Source organism: Populus nigra, chromosome 14, assembly GCF_951802175.1.
Source record: "Populus nigra chromosome 14, ddPopNigr1.1, whole genome shotgun sequence".
Lineage (NCBI taxonomy): Eukaryota > Viridiplantae > Streptophyta > Magnoliopsida > Malpighiales > Salicaceae > Populus > Populus nigra.
Window position 1 is genome coordinate 2,654,126 of NC_084865.1, and position 16,297 is coordinate 2,670,422.

Here is a 16,297-nt window from a genome sequence, read left to right on the forward strand (position 1 = left end):
ATCATGCCATTATAACAAGCAATATTCACTTCAAAGTTTCAGCTGGGACTTGCCCAATCAGGAACTGACACCTTCGTACTACCATGACAACACCCTTGTCTGTTGAACAAGAAGGTGGGACTTCTTTGTAGGATAGAATCCTTGCACCTATCGCTACGTATCTCTCTGTTACTCCATCCCTTCCATGCATTACCTCTATAGTTTTGGCAGATAAATACTTGTATGTACCGAAATTGGAATGGATTGATGTCTCTGTCTGTGTACGTATAATTGTATTTGAAGCCAAGCAACCGAACAATTGGTAGACTCGGATTTTTTCTTTATACCTTCCACGGAAATGGGTGTGCCCTTGACCAATGCTCTACTGTATTTCATCGTATGGTCTTTGCACCAATTTGACAATCTATGGAAAAGAAAATGAGACCTAATTAATCCCTTTGGTTTTGGGGCACTAGGTATCTTGGGAAATTGCCGACGTCCTCATAGTCTACTGACATTTTGTGAGTTGTGACCCATTTCGGTGACCGTATACTGCAAGCTCTCTCAACTTCGATTCATCTCCAAACAGAGTTGAGAACAAAAATTATGCGCGAAGTCAAAAAGAATGAGCCAATCTTTTTGCAAGGTTGTTGTTACCTTTATTTTAGGGGCTTCCCACCAATACAAAATGCTTGTGAATCATGATTAAAGACTGAAAACGGCTTCTTGTGGAGTGGCAACCTTTACAATGACCTTCGGTCCTTCACTAAAGTACAATGGCAAGACTTTTGGAATGTGGTGCTTAAATTAACTTTTGATTGCTAAAGGATAGATAACTTTAATAGAAAACACTTAAAAATGATTGGTCAGTTTTGTACTTCGCGCACAGCTTTTTCCTCGTCATCATTTACTGTTTTCTTGTTTTGCAAAACCTTCTCTCGCTTTTAATTCAATTTTCTTCATGCGGGTGCGTAGGACGGTTGCAGATTTGGCTATTCTTGGGAAAGTTGATATGCTAAGCATGCCTATAAGCTGTTGCTGGTCAAAACTCAGAGCCAGTAAAAATGAAAATACTTGAGCTAGATCTACAAGGTCAGAGCATAGTTCAACTGAATCAAATTATCCAACTCTAAATTCTTGAACGATGACATTATTCTGATTCATATTGGGACCTTCTACAATTAACCCTTCAATTTGTACAGCAAAAACCACCCTTCTGCAATAGCAAGAAAAGAACAATCATTCTGACCCATATTGGGACTTTTTTTTTTTTTTTTTTTAATCTATGCTCTCACAAAAATAGGGGCAACAAGTAGTGGGGCATAATGGTGCTGCATTCATATTATGCAGGTATCAAGCTTTTAAATGCACAGCATGAGGAAGTACTGCATGCAAACAGATTAGCGGACGCACAATGCTGCAACCAGAGAATAATGATTTCTGTATCATATCTCAGGATCAGAGCTCTTTTCTTCTTTAGGGGGTGCAAACTGCCTGGTAAGCCGTGATCTTGTCCAGGGATCCAAAGGAGCTCTCTGTTGTGGTTGAGGGGTTGGCGGTTTGGACTGTCTAAGCTCATTTTCTCTATCGATAAACCTGTCCACATAAAAAAAAAAAATTAGAATAAACTACCAGGCTACCCTCAACAAACTTTAGAAAAAAAACATCAATTAATGAAACTGTTCAAAAAAACACCAGATGTTGGCTTGGGAAACATTGCTTACTTCACTACGTCAAAGATTACAACAACAGCTTTTGTGAACCCCCTTTGAAAGATTTGAAAAGGAAAGGCATCACCCTCAATATACTTCAAAATTAAGTTATTCTCTTGCAAGATGTAATCTCAAGCATGCATTTGGCCATTCATTGTATCCGAGAAATGCTTATTAATTATTTATACCAGTTGGTGGGTGCTATCTCTGACCCCTTTTTATGGAAAAAATATCCTTCGACAAAGAGACATAAAACCTTCTATCAAGGATAATTTAATGATCAAATGAGTTGAAAAATTCAAATTTCATTTTTCCTATAATAGCATAGCATGAACATCCACTCACGAGTCCACAAAGACTTAAAATTTACTGGTGATCTAAACACCTCCCAGAGTCCTTTCACACATTTATAAGGCGACACAACAAAACTTCAGCTTTGGGAACAGACAATCTAATTTTTGGTTCTGATGCTGTAATTTTAATTATTTATTTAGATAATGGAAAAATTTACTGATGGTGCAAATAACCTGAATTACAGAATGGAGAGAAAAGGCATCCTCTGCAAGGGAAAATATAAAACCAAGGCAATTAGAGAAAAAAAGCCCTCCAATTCCCTTTGATTTTTGGATAGAGAAACAGCAGGCAGGCCAACTAGCAATACTCCGTAAGGATGTCAACAAGACAATCCTGTCCTTGCTGTTGTTCAAAATTTTAATGCTATTAACATTGATCTTGCTTCCAGAACTAGCATCAATAGGTTTCCTTTTGATATTATCATTATCATTAGCTTTTGTATTTTGAGTTTAATTCAAGTAATAGAATTCTTATAGCAAATCAATTCTGCATGTGCTGCAGAGATGAAGGCAATAGTTCTCAGACTATTGAGTAAGATGAGATTGACAGCATTTTTAATGTAATCTATCTTTCATGGGGAATAGAGTTCACAAACGACAAATAGGCAATTATATTATGTTTCCTTCATGTGATTATATGCATTTAGAAAGCAACTTTCTTTCATCTCAGTAACATCTTGGTTTCATATGGAAGATGCTACTTTCAAAAATCAGATCATTTATTCAATGTTGAAATTCTTCACAATAAATAAAGCTCAGTGGAAACAGAAACAAGGTGTTGTAATTTCATATGCGAGTGTTGTATTTCAGACTACCATCACTTGTGTTGGCATCATTACCAAAAAAGATCAACTAATATTCATAAAAGAAAGATCAATACAATCACTTTTGTCGTAGTTCATCCAATTTGAAAGTGCATCGGCTGTGCAATAATGAGTGGCAAGAGAAGTGACAAGTCTGTAAGTGATAATAACAAACAATTTAGAATAGACAATAAAAAGTCTTACTCAATGTAGGCCATTGGTGCAGCATCACCAACTCTTATGCGAGTTCGAAGCATCCTTGTGTAACCACCTGCTCTGTCCCTGAAACATCAAAACGTTCCATAAGCCCTTCTATTAAAGTATACTTATACAAGAAATAATAGCATGTAAAATTTACTTGTAACGGTAAGCCAATTCAGAAAATAGCTTGTGAATGACATCATCCCCTCTAACAAATGCAGCGGCACGCCTTGCGGCACAAAGGGAACCCTGTAATTTTGATGAAACAGAATAACGTAATGATGAGAGGGGGCATGTGATCAAAGAGATAAGTTTTAAAATAGATATAGCTCATTCCCTTCTGCAAGAAATGATTCCTTTCAAAAAGTTCTTTATACTAATCTACAAATCAATTTGCCTGTTCCAATCACAACATCTTCAGTACAATCTACATATTCATGTAACTTGAGGACAAGCAATAACAACAAGACACTGAGTGCAAATTGCCTGTTATAATGCAAACAATTAGCAATGTCAGCAATAATGTTGATCATTCTAGCCCTTTTGCATGCTCAATCAACACTAACCATAAAATATTCTGATTTATATAACTAAATTGTTACACACCTCTTTCCCAAGCTGTACCATATTATCAGCAAGACGTCGAATCTCTTTCGCCTGCAGAATCATAAAAAAAAGAATAAAATAAAATCATATCACCATCATAACCGGACAAATTCTTTCATCGCCCTCAATTCGTATCATTCACTACCAAAAATCCATTGAAAGAAACAAATTTCACACAATTCAACAAAATCAGCTAAACCCAGAAATTTGAATATCATTACTCAATGTTTTAATCAAATACCTTATGAATCAAATAAAAATGAAAAAAAACCCAAAACTTTTCCACCTAAAATCAACAAAATAACAATCAAAATTAAATATTTCTTGCCAATATACCATATGGGTATATAAACCCTACAAAAACCCTGTAAATGTAGAGTAAAAAAATCCTACCTTTGCAACAGTGGTTTCAATCCTTTCGTGTTTAATCAACTGGGACACCATAGTTCTGAAAATAGAAAACAATAATCATAAGAAAATCAAACTAAATTAAAGTTTTTTATTAATTAAAAAAAACTAGAACCAAATTTTAAAAAAGGGAAGAAGTGAAGAACCTGAGCATGGACATACGGTGACCAGTGGGTCGATTTAGCTTTCTGAATTTAGTCATTTTCTAGTGGGAGAAAGTGGTAAAATCTCAGTTTTAGAGAGAGGAAAGATAAACCCTAACCGGAGGTCTTAAGACTGCACTGGCAATGCAAGCTGCAGTGAAGAAGGCAAAGTTTCACTGTTTAAGTATGGATGGGCTTTCAGTTTGGGCTTCAGCTAGTCCAAAATTGATTTTTTCAAGTTTCAATGAAGTTGGGCTGGGCCAGCATTTCTGTCTTTTTTTTTTAAAGTAATATTCAATTTTGTTATACGAATACTGCAAATATAAGCCTAATTCGTTTTATCAATCACCATTATTTTTGTGCTAAGGTGCAGGTTAAATTAATTTTTTAAAATAATAAAATACTCAAGTTTTTTTAATAGCAGAAAAAAAATTAAATTATATAAAAATTAATTTGAAATGGCATGGTCGACTTAGCAGGTTTAAAAATAAACCAAGGGGATAACAAATAAAAATATAGTTTAAATAAAAAAAATCAATATATTTTTTTTAATATTGAAATAACAACATATTAAATCAATTCGGCTTAACCTGTTATTTAGGTCATGAGACCCTAATAACCCTATAGAAAGCAAAAAAAATTTTATTAAACCATATTCTCAATCAACCCAATATTAAAAAATAAAAATAAAAATAAAATTATACTAAAAAAAGGGTGAATTAACCTAAGTTAACTTATCAAACATAGATCATAAGACTTAGATAATTTTTTAGAAAGCAAATCGAAAAATAAATTATGAATCTCAACTCTCAATAATCAACTCTATGTTAAAAGATGAAATAAAAAATCAATTAAAAAAAAGATAAAAAATCACCAGAGTTAATTGACCAAGCCGTGACCCGAGTCATGAGACCAAAATAACTTTACAAAATGCAAACTAAAACAAATTATGAAACTTAATTTCTAATCAACCAAATATTATTGAAGGATTAAATTAAAAAAATCAATTAAAAAAAACTTGAGTAAACTAGCCGAACTTGTGACCTGGGAAATAAAACCGTGATAATTTAATAGAAAAAAATAAAAAATAATTATGAAGCTCAATTACCAATCAACTCAATGTAAAATGATTAAATTAAAAAACAAATCAAATAAAAAATGACTCAAGTAAACTAAAGTTAACCTGCAAAACTTAGGTCAGGAGACCTTGATAATTTTATAGAAAGTAAATTAAAAAAAAATTATAAAGTTAAATTCATAATAAATTCAATTTTAAAAAAATGTCCTATTAAAAAAAAGACAAAAGAATCCTGAGTCAACCTAGCCAATCTACGAAACTTGCGATATAAGTCATGAGATTATGATAACCCCATAAAAAACCAATTAAAATATAATTACGAAGTCCAATTTCTAATTAACTCAATTTTAAAGGATAAAGCTGAGAAAAATAGTTAAAATAATAACTTAAGTCAATATAGCTAACTTGCAAAACTCAAAACTTAAGTCATGAAACTAAGATAAATCTATAAAAAATAAATTATAAACTTCAACACTTTTTTTTTTAGTTTAACGTGGGTGTCCGGGCCAGCTTGCGCGCACCTCGACTAATCCCACAGGTCCTGAAGTTAACGACCATGTAAGCCTCCAGTGACCATCATATGAGCAACCACAAGGCTCGAACCTGAGACTATAGAGGGAGCAAACCTCTTGGTCCAAAACTCTTACCACTGGATCACCACCTAAATGGTTAATATATTTAATGTTGGAGGATAAAATTTAAAAAAATAAAGAAATCCTCAAAAAAAAAAATTAGAACCATAGTAAAATAAGACTTAATATTTCATTTTTCATTTCTAGGGTTTTTTTTTAGTATATGTTAATTTTTCTCATCTCAATCCATCTTCAATTTTTAAATGAGAAATTAAAAATAAATTTATATTAATTCTTTAACATTTAAACTCAGGTTAAAGATTTTTAATCGCTATTACATATACTTTGTTAAGTAAGAAGTAGAACTTGACATGCTTATAATCGAAAACTAATGTTCTATTGATGTAATTAATCATCATTATTATGGTGAGGAATATAAACATTTTTATGGTGTTGGGAAATATAGCTATTCAATTCGATTCTAATTTGTCTGGTTGATCTGAAGAATATGTTATCTAGAATTTGATATGGGTTAGATTTTAATTTGAATTATAAAAGAATATTTTGATTTGATAAAATTTAATTAACCTAGTTAAATCAGATTGAATTAACACAAATAATATTAAAAAAAACAAAATAATCTATTGTAATCATTATTAATTATGGCAATGAAAAAGAAGGTTCTTTTTTCCTTGCGGACGATGAGAAAAGAAGTTGAGCTTTATCTCCTTGTAAACTATGATCTTCAGTCACGATTTGAATACCTAGAAATTTGCAGAAGACCAGAAGGTGTTCATGCATGTAGTTGTCTAGCTCTCAAATATATATAAACAAACTTGCCAAAAATATCAACCTTTGAAATTTTTAATTATAGCTATAATTAACAAAAGAAAAAAAGTGATGAAATCTGAATGATAGTTGGTGCTGATGATCATGTTCACAAGTATTCACAGGGCATGTGATAGCGGCAAAGAGGACACATGTGACTGGTCTGCAACCACCTAACAATGCAATCCGAGTGATAGACATGCGAGCACGGCATCCGAATTGCTTCACTCCCTGCGTCAATCTCTTCCATACAAACAGTGCAGTCTCTCGCTAACGCCGAGGCGTCCAAAACCACCCTTTCCAATGCATCAACAGAGGACTTGGTGGCCGGGATTGGCTTTGCCCCAACCTCCATTGACTCCCTCTCAGCTCTAGCAATATCATCTTCTTCATTACGAAGTCTAGCTTCTTGATAGACTGTCATCCTTATTGAGACAATCATGAATACGCCGTTACAAGTATCAATGCCATGCGCCTTGGTTGCAATTTCGAATAGTATCTGTGATATCTTGATTCCAGGGATGCCCATGTCGGTCAAGATCTCTTTGAAATCATTAATGTGATGAATCGGTGAATCTCCAACCGGAAAGTGAATAGTTTTTCGGCTTATGGCCTCGGGTCTTCTATCTATTGCAAAGAACGACTCTCCATGAAGAGAGTAGATCTCTCGCTTGTAAAGCAAGAAGTTCACAGGGAACGTTGCTGGTACCTTTTGTAGTGGTTGGTCACTATTGACGTGTTGTGAGTTTCTATTTGTTTTGGGTTTTAATCTGACAATATAGTCGTAAAGGATGGGAGTCTCCATGGTTGAGTTGGGAGAGAAAGAAGGGCAGTAGGGTTTGTGACAAAACGAAGAAGGTAATTAAGACGGTTAGTCTAGCAGCTAGGGTTTGTGGAAATATATGACTCTTTGTTTGTGGATTTATAGGCATAGAATATCGGTTGACAGATGTTTTCTTGGTTAGAAAAGGATTCCTGATTCCTTAAGGATTTCTCAAAGGTCGTCTAGCTGAATTGATGAGGATTTAGCTAGTCTTGTGCACAAACACTAGGCCAATCATGCATGCCCTTAGTGTAAAAAAATGAACAAATTGAAAAATCGGGCTAGTTGTTTCGACATGATCTGATCCAACACAAGCTAGTTGTCTCAATGCAATCTTTAATGCTTGGAACATTAACCACTTGGGTTTTTAAACTGATAATAAAGAATATTTTAGAATTACCTTTAATTATCACAGTAATTAACAATTATATTTAAACTAGCGATTTGAAATACCATGATTAAACCCATTAATTAGCACGGTGCACCGCGTTAACAAACGCAAAAGCATCACTTGAGACTGTATGAGAGATATGATCTTTTGCTCCACTGCATGGGCTGTTTGAATATTAAAACATTGGATGCTTAGTAAAAAAAAATTATGTCAAAAACTAAGAGAATCACAAGAAAAGTATCACAAATTTTACAGAAGCCGGCGCCGGCCTCCTTGTGAGAACTACAACAACAGTTAATTTAGGATTTATTTCTTGGTTTCATCATTAACAATGGAACATTGTAGTATAAATAGAAGTGCTAGACATGAGAGTCCGCAACCCACAAAACAGAAAAGTATAAACTGAATATCCACTAGAGAGGAAGGAAAACACATATTCCTTAAAATGGCCCAGGGAAACCGCATATCAGCCTTTGTTTTGAGCTCAATCTTGGTGTTCTCCTTTCTCCTCATTATCTCCATGGCTGAAAGTCGCATTCTTGGCAGTAAGTACTTTAGATAGCATTAAATATTTACTTATGTTTTCATGAAATATATTGACTTCATTTTCTTTCAAATGTTAAACAATGTCTGATGAGCAGCTGCTGGTTTCTTCGCCAAAAGTACCCCAGAATGTGATGAAGTGGTTGGAGCAGCAAGTGGAGACACTTGTTTTACCATTGCACAGTCCTTTAATTTGACAGCTGCATCCTTTGATGCTATCAACCCCAATCTCAACTGCACTGCTCTCTTTGTAGGACAGTGGCTCTGCGTTGCCGGGTCGGTCTAAGTTGCCGTGTTATTGGTTACTCCATTTAGTTCAAAAGAGGCACTGCCTTTACCCCCAAGGGCTGATTGTTTGCTTCGCTTTCGATTATCACTTAGCCTTTTTTTTTTCTTGTGATTCCAAGAGGATGTTGAGATAAGAAAGATTCTCATGAATGTATGAGAATCTGCATTCACATGAATAAGAATAAAATGCTATCCATTTCATTTTTCTGGAAAAAATTAAGTAAACCAGACATTAGATATGAAGGCCAGATCGAACTGCATCAATTTTGAATTATATTGTATCTGTCAATTTTCAAGATCCCATGTTCGATATATCTTGTTTCAACATAACTAAGTCTAAGCAAAACCCTCGATGCACACTGAAGTTATGAAATGATATAGAATGTGAAGCATGCTGTTCAGCTTGGAAACTGTTCTTATGTCCTTCACCCACCACCATACTCTTTGCATGCATATTGTCGTTTTCTCAACATGCAGGAGATGAGTAACAGCAATAAGACAAATCTGATTCCAGAAAGCTTTTAGTTATCTATACTTGTTTTTTCGCATGTCTGATATCCAAAGACAACTACATTTTATACCAATCTGATTTAAAGCAAAGTGAAAAGGAAAAGAGAAAGAAATGAAACTGTGTTAATTAATTTGAAGTGCAACGTAATTGCTCAATAACTTTTGTGAATCTTGCACAACAAACTACAATTGGACAAACAAGAAAAGGGACTAACGTTATGAGAAGTCCTTCTCCATCTTTTCAATTGTTCAAAGAACTTGAGAGATCTGCTTTTTAATATGCTTTTCTGAGTGGATCTCTGTAAGGAAATTGGGATCAGTTCTGACTACTTACTCTGCTTCTGGTTTTTATCAGAGACAGAAAATAAATCAGGAAAAAGTCCTTGGCGATTTGCCAAAATTAATTATGAATGTTGTCCCAAAATGTTCAGATTTCAGCAAAATATGATTTTGCTAGATTTCTTGCGGAAGCCTTTCTTCCTAGGACCAGTAATCAAATTATGCACAGACCAAATAAATCAATTTAAGCATTCGAAGGTGAAACCTGCTCAGAAAAAGAAACTGCCTGTTGCACATCATGTGTTGATTTGATAAGAATTCTGTCATCCCGAATTGACCAACCGAGATAGATACAATCAGAGAACCAGCATAGGATATAGCAAAAACAAGAATTGACCAGATGAAGCAATCCGAGAACTAGTAAAGTAATGTTTCTTGATTTGATTTCTAATATTTAAATTCAGGCTAACTTGAAATACTCGTTAAGATCATCATAATAACGATTTTGAAGCATTTCCAGGTTCAATTTCACAGGCTCCCTGAAATAATAAAGCATAATCGTTGTTGATATATAGCAGAGAGAACTTAAGGTTTCATAACAGCATGCACATTTGTTCTACAACACACCTTTTCAACTGCATGGTAAAGTGGTGCTCTAACCTTCCTCAGAAATGCCCCATCGCCTCCACGATATTAAGGCGTCACATTTTCGACAGAGGCAATGCTGGCAGTGAAAGACAACAGGTCTTGGAGCACGCGTGCCATCTGAACATGTACGAAAAGAATCTTTCAAGACTTTGGAGATAACAGAATATAATGCACACTCAGAAGAACCAGTGAATAAGAGAGTCAAGTAACACAATCCCGATTGCTTACAAGGTGAAAAATATAGCGTATGCATTCTGGCATGAACTGAACATTAACTGCTTTTCCAAAGTAAAGTATCATTCTCTGCTTCACCCCAGCTGAGAAGACAATGCACTTATCTCAAAATTCTCCTTAACCACACAGCATGACAAACACAGGAAGCTGCTGCCACATATTTAGCCTCACTGGTAGAAAGAGTCTTGCAGGGAAGTCCCCATAAGTCATATCCTCACAATTGGTGAAATAGAAGTACCGTGGATAAGTTTAGCAGGATTCTCAACCAAATTATAGCTCGGATAGCAATACGACGGTTTCACCAGTTGTCTACGTGTTCTTGACCAGAATCTTATAAACTCAGGCAGTTTGCTCCAATCATCTCAATTCCCTGAATTTAAAGCATACCATTTAATGGTATTCGATGTTGCAATAGATACCTTATGTAATGTGAATGTTTGATGTTAAGCTTGGAAGATGTTCACAGTCCTCACCTATCAGCATATTTGAAATGTGATGAGCTCGGTATTAATCAGAATCAAGAAATCAAAAAAACTAATCTAGCTATGATTTTATAACCTTTTTCGTATTTTTAGAGCAGAAACAACGGAGTTTTGATGACTGAATTAAAGCATAATTGCTCTACTGCACCTTCTCACTTTCATGGAAAAGTGATGTTATAACCTTCCTTTAGAAACTCCCCATCACCCTCACCGTAAGAAGGTTTCGTATTTTCGGCAAAAGCAATGCTGGCAGTTCCTGACAGCAGACCATGGAGTTCACTGGGCATCTGAACATAAATGAGGGTATTCGAATGAGACTCTTAAGTTAACTGAACATGCAATGGTTAATGAAAATCGGTGAATTAGAGAGTCAACTAATAGAAACATTGTGAAAAATATAGCGCAGACATTACGGCATCAAGCAAACATTAGCTGCTACACCCCAGATAAGCAGATACAGACCAATGTACAGTATCCTTCTGCAGAAGTTTCTGATGGCCATTTTGTGAACTAGAGGTACAGCGCACTCAGATTTTTACAAAACAATCTCTATCTCATACTTAAGAAGCTTTAATTAGATAATATTCTCAACAGATCCACTGACTCAGTTAAACAATGTTGTCGTCCTAAGAGTTTGCCTCTTGGAGGAGCCTATTCATAACTGCATCAACAGCTCCTCCAACGAGCTGCAAAAAAACCAGCTGGAATTAGCAGGAATTAAGGTACGCGTATATGTGTTCAGGGAAAGGGAAAACACAATGAAGAAATGAAAATTGATTGGCAAGTTTGACAAGTTGTTGAAAAGATTTATACATAAGCACCACCAAATATGCATGGACACCCTCTCCACACAGCAAGCATCTTTATGCACACATGTCTCAAATGCTGTGACTGTCGTCAGGTTGGATGATGAGAAAACTACAGTGAAATTCAATATCCCAAAACGAGAAAGACAAGTTTTAAAATGAAACAAACAGTGCTCACCCTCTCAAGAATCTCGTCGTTAACACTCGATGCCGAACTTCTGTAGCAAAAGTTTGAACGCAAAACCTTTTAAGGGGAAGGAGATTGGAATGCCAATAGAGCCATAAGCTCAGTGGCATCTAGTCGCCAAAATTAATAACACTTAACTAAAATATCCTTGTTCCCTAAGCTATACTCGGACCATGCCTAGGTTAAAGGCCTGAGACTGATTAAGCTTTAGCCATGACACAAGCTCCTCCCGGAGCAACTCACAAGTTTTTTTTATAAGCAAGTCTGTGCACAAACTTTGGGCCAAACCCTTGAATGCTTAACCGTTTCGTACCTTTGTCAAACCCTAAAGCTTGGGCTGGCCTTACCTAAAAAGTGGCAACCGTTCACTCACATTGAGCAAGTTTAAATAAAAATAAAAGGAGGAGATTATTTTATAATACAAAGTTCTCTTACTTAGAAAAGAAGCAAAATGTTGGTCCAGTGGGCCATTATGCATTGAAGGAAGGAGGAAAACAAAGGGAAAATGACAAGTAAAAACAAAGGGATAAAAGAGAAGCAAGCAACCCTATTGTGCTGTGACATGAAATCCTGTGCTTGTTGTTTTTTTTTTTTTAAGTTTAACATGGGTGTCCAGGCCAGTTTGCGAGTATCTCGACTAATCCCACGGGTCTTGAAGTTAACGATCATTTAAGCCTCCAATGGTCATTATATTAGCAACCATAGGACTAAAACCTACAACTACAGAGAGAACAAATCTTTTAATTTTAAATTTTTATCACTAGATTATCACTTAAATGGTTTGCTTAATAATCTCATCATGGTAAGATGATACCTACCTCATACTGGGTTTTTTATAAAAAAAAACACTCTTAACTTAATATTGAGACTGCCATTGATCGAGCATGCATGTAGCCAGATGAACACATCAACTTTAAAAGAACACCCATCTCTTTATTAATTAGTGTGGGTCCTTCGATATCTCAATTATCAGAAGGTAGTTAAAAGAAGATCATCTAATTTAAAGAAAAGAAAAAATGACAAGGAAGTTGTTGCAATGTATATATCGAGAGCTTTCCAATTTTGTTGTGCTAATCATGAGAGAGATTATTATATTTAAGGGTTCGGATTTATTATTTAGTGTTTGTTCAGGATTGCAGCCTGGTTAAAATTAAAAAAATATATTTAAATTTAAATTTTTTTATATTTTTAAATTATTTTGATATATTAATATTAAAAATAATTTTTTTAAAAAATAACCTTTATTATATATTTTTTAGTGTTTTCCTTATCACACATAATTATCATTTTTCTACAAGTTTGGAGATGATTTTAGTAGGTAATTTATAATTATGTAATTTAGGGAAAAGTTAGTTAGTTAATGATGTTTCTTTATAGAGTAGGGTTTATAAACTACAATATCCTATAATAATTCAAACAAATATCTTATAAAGTTTATCAAGTTTTGTGGAATATTCTCAACTTCAATCATATCTTTATGGGAAGGTTGTTTAATTCATAAAAAAGAAAAAAAAAATAATCATTGATTAGTCTCTAACACTTTATAATTCTAACATGGGCATATAAGACAACATATCCAGATGTATGAGCTATTTTAAGTCTTGAGGATCGAATATTTGCAGCATCTTGTTTATTAAATATTGGAAGCATGCATGTGCCTGCAGCATCTTGCTTCTTCTTGTTTTGTGATAATCAAGCAATATTATTGAAGAAAGCTAGCCATTTTAGTGTGTGGCTAAGATAAAGAAAAAACAAGAGTTCGAAGTAAATTAGTAGTTTTTGAGAATTGGATCATTTGCGAATTAATTCCATCTACACTTCTTAATTAGCAGCTCATTATTTCTGCAACCAAGATTTTCTTCACAGAGAACTAAAGAAAAACATGATTCCCAGTTCGGCTATATTTGGTTAAAGATTAGGTGATTCCTGCTTAACCAAAAACTCCAAACAATGCCATATGAAAGGAGGTTCCATGCTTTCCTCTAGAATCCATCATCTATCAATGTTGGCCATTGAACCAGAAGCTGATCCATAGTCTTCAGAACGCGCGCGCCATGAGACCCCCCACCATGTTAGGAGCTCTGTCCATAGTTTCCAAGCAAATAGCCCTGAAGGAGAAGATAATCTACTAACTCTATCTTTGATGCACAGAACGGACATGAAGCTTGCTCCAATGAGAGAAGGTGCCAGTTGAGAAGAAAATCTCTTGTACATAGACGATTTTGTACTGACAACCATAAAAAAAAAAACCCTGTATTTTCAACGGGGCTACTCCATTCTAAATGTTTGAAGTGAAAGGCATATTTCAATCTGGGTACTGCAAGATTTTACTGTAAATTTTTCATTCCTATCAATATTCCAGATTCTAACATCTTCTTTCTCTTGTACTAGCTGGACATCATTCAACCGCGATTGTAAATAATTAATCTGCTCCCACTCACAAGCTCTCATATTTCTTCATCAAATTAAGTTCCAAATCCAGGTTCCATGAGTCCATTCACCCATATATCAGATATCCTTGCAGTTGGTTTAATGGATAGCTTATATAGTCTAGGAAATTATACCTTTAAAGGGGTGTCTCTCAACCAAGTGTCTGTCCAAAATGTTACATTTTTCTTATTACCTCTGACATAGCTTGAGCATCGATCTTTATAAGGCCTCAGAAATATCATCTCCAGGATTGATCACAGACATGATTCATTGCCAAATTTCGGATATATAGAGGTTTGAAGAAGGTTGGAAGGCCGTTTTCGAAAGATGGTTGCTACTTCTTACAAATAAAATCCTTCCACCTAGCCGTACTTAATTTCAGAGCTAAGCTAGCCTCCAAAGCCATTTGAATAATAGCATGGCTTTATGTTTTTACTAACAGTGATCATATCCTCAAACCACCTTTATCCTTTCCACCACTACAACTTAGCATCTTGCTTATTATTTTTTATTTCTTAAGGTCAAAATCACATGTTCATTAGCCTATTTTCATCTCCATTGGAGTAGCATTTATTTTGGATGTAACCACGCCATCTTATCAAGGAATTCGAATCCAATCGCTGCAGATTCTCAGCAACTTTATCTATACTCAGAAGCCCTAACATGTGTTCTTCGGATGTGGATGGAAAAAACTGGATTCAAGCTCCAAAAGAAAAGGAGGTGGGGGCAAAGTGGCAGAAAAGGAAATGTGCTAGCTCATTTGATATGTATGAATAGCTGTTTATGAATAACTTAGAAAGCTGGATTTAATATTAATATAAACGAATTACTGCGAAGATACCACCAAACTAAAAAAACTTCTCTCAAAATTATGCTAGCCACGGCACTGCTTTACTCTTAAAACAAAAATAAATTAAGCTCTATATTAAATTATGCTTGCTAAAGCTTACGTGGTGGATTTTGTTTTGACATGAATATAATTTGAAGAAAATATATAGTTTAATAATATATTAATTAAGGGGTGTTTTTTTATATGTGGCCGTGAGAGATCAAACCTAGAAGAGGCATGTTTAATCTTGGATGGAACAACTTACTCAAATATATCCAATGACACTTTAAAAGAAAATTAAAAATCTAAAGCCTAATATTATAATGGCAGCAGCCACAATAGTTTTAAAAAAAATTCTTGAAGGATCTAATAAGAAAAGAGAAATTATGAAGGAAACTTAGGAAAGAGTTCTTCTAATTGACCGTTTACCTATTACCTATGAAAAAAATAATTTTTAGGTAGTATTTGGTTATAATATTAAGATAATGAAGATAGAAGTAACATGTGTTTTTATATATTTTATTTAGATGTAACAAATTCATTCCAAAATTACTCCAAAAAATATATTTATTTTATAACCCTATTTATTCATGTCACTTTAAGAAAACATGTTGTGGTCTTTTATATATATATATATATATATTTTATTTTAGAACATTAATCAAACACAACCTTAGACGGCATTATAGTATCAATTTATGTTTTATCCAAAAGGCACATAGATTAGCTTTAAACTAGATCATTAGCTTGCGATATGCTACGGGTCAAATAAAAAAAATAGCGCAAAAAAAATGTTAGGCATTGCTAATGTATTCTTTAGTATAAAAAAATTAAATCATGTGAGAGTTAACCTAATATAACTCAATTGACTTGATGTGTTCAAATATCTTGAAAGACCGGAAAAGATGACAATAAAAATAAAAACTTATAAAATCAAGCACTAATAAAATGATAAAATATTCATTTGAAATTTAGATAACTCCATAAGAAACACGAGAAAACTAATCATGAAGAGAAGACCAATCTAAAATAAACCAAGCATTGAATGCTAGAATTGAGAAAACGAAGTCAACAAAAGAAAATTAAAAATGAAAAGTCAAATGATAAAATTGAATAAAAAACTAAAATACCCGAAAAGAGTCTCAAGCACGCAGCACTAGGTGG

General features: G+C 34.2%; 2 protein-coding genes across 2 annotated transcripts; both read right to left on the reverse strand.

Annotated features, from left to right (window-relative positions):
• Positions 1-1,080: 1,080 nt before the first annotated feature.
• Positions 1,081-4,348, reverse strand: LOC133672872 (uncharacterized). The gene is made up of 6 exons (XM_062093426.1): positions 4,209-4,348; positions 4,048-4,102; positions 3,655-3,705; positions 3,206-3,297; positions 3,052-3,129; positions 1,081-1,575 (listed from the first exon to the last, which is right to left on the reverse strand). The coding sequence occupies exons 1-6, from the start codon at positions 4,262-4,264 to the stop codon at positions 1,425-1,427; spliced, it is 483 nt and encodes a 160-aa protein (XP_061949410.1). The 5' UTR covers positions 4,265-4,348; the 3' UTR covers positions 1,081-1,424.
• Positions 4,349-6,792: 2,444 nt separating this feature from the next.
• Positions 6,793-7,488, reverse strand: LOC133673117 (E3 ubiquitin-protein ligase ATL76-like). The gene has a single exon (XM_062093771.1). The coding sequence runs from the start codon at positions 7,486-7,488 to the stop codon at positions 6,793-6,795; it is 696 nt and encodes a 231-aa protein (XP_061949755.1).
• Positions 7,489-16,297: the final 8,809 nt, after the last annotated feature.

Excerpts from the sequence above, each read along its gene's own strand:
- LOC133672872 (XM_062093426.1), bottom strand. The coding sequence starts at position 4,264 with ATGACTAAATTCAGAAAGCTAAATCGACCCACTGGTCACCGTATGTCC. Across the intron at positions 3,298-3,654 it reads TGGTACAGCTTGGGAAAGAG|GGTTCCCTTTGTGCCGCAAG; the intron begins GTGTGTAACAAT and ends TCAAAATTACAG. Across the intron at positions 3,130-3,205 it reads GAATTGGCTTACCGTTACAA|GGACAGAGCAGGTGGTTACA; the intron begins GTAAATTTTACA and ends TTGATGTTTCAG.
- LOC133673117 (XM_062093771.1), bottom strand. The coding sequence starts at position 7,488 with ATGGAGACTCCCATCCTTTACGACTATATTGTCAGATTAAAACCCAAA.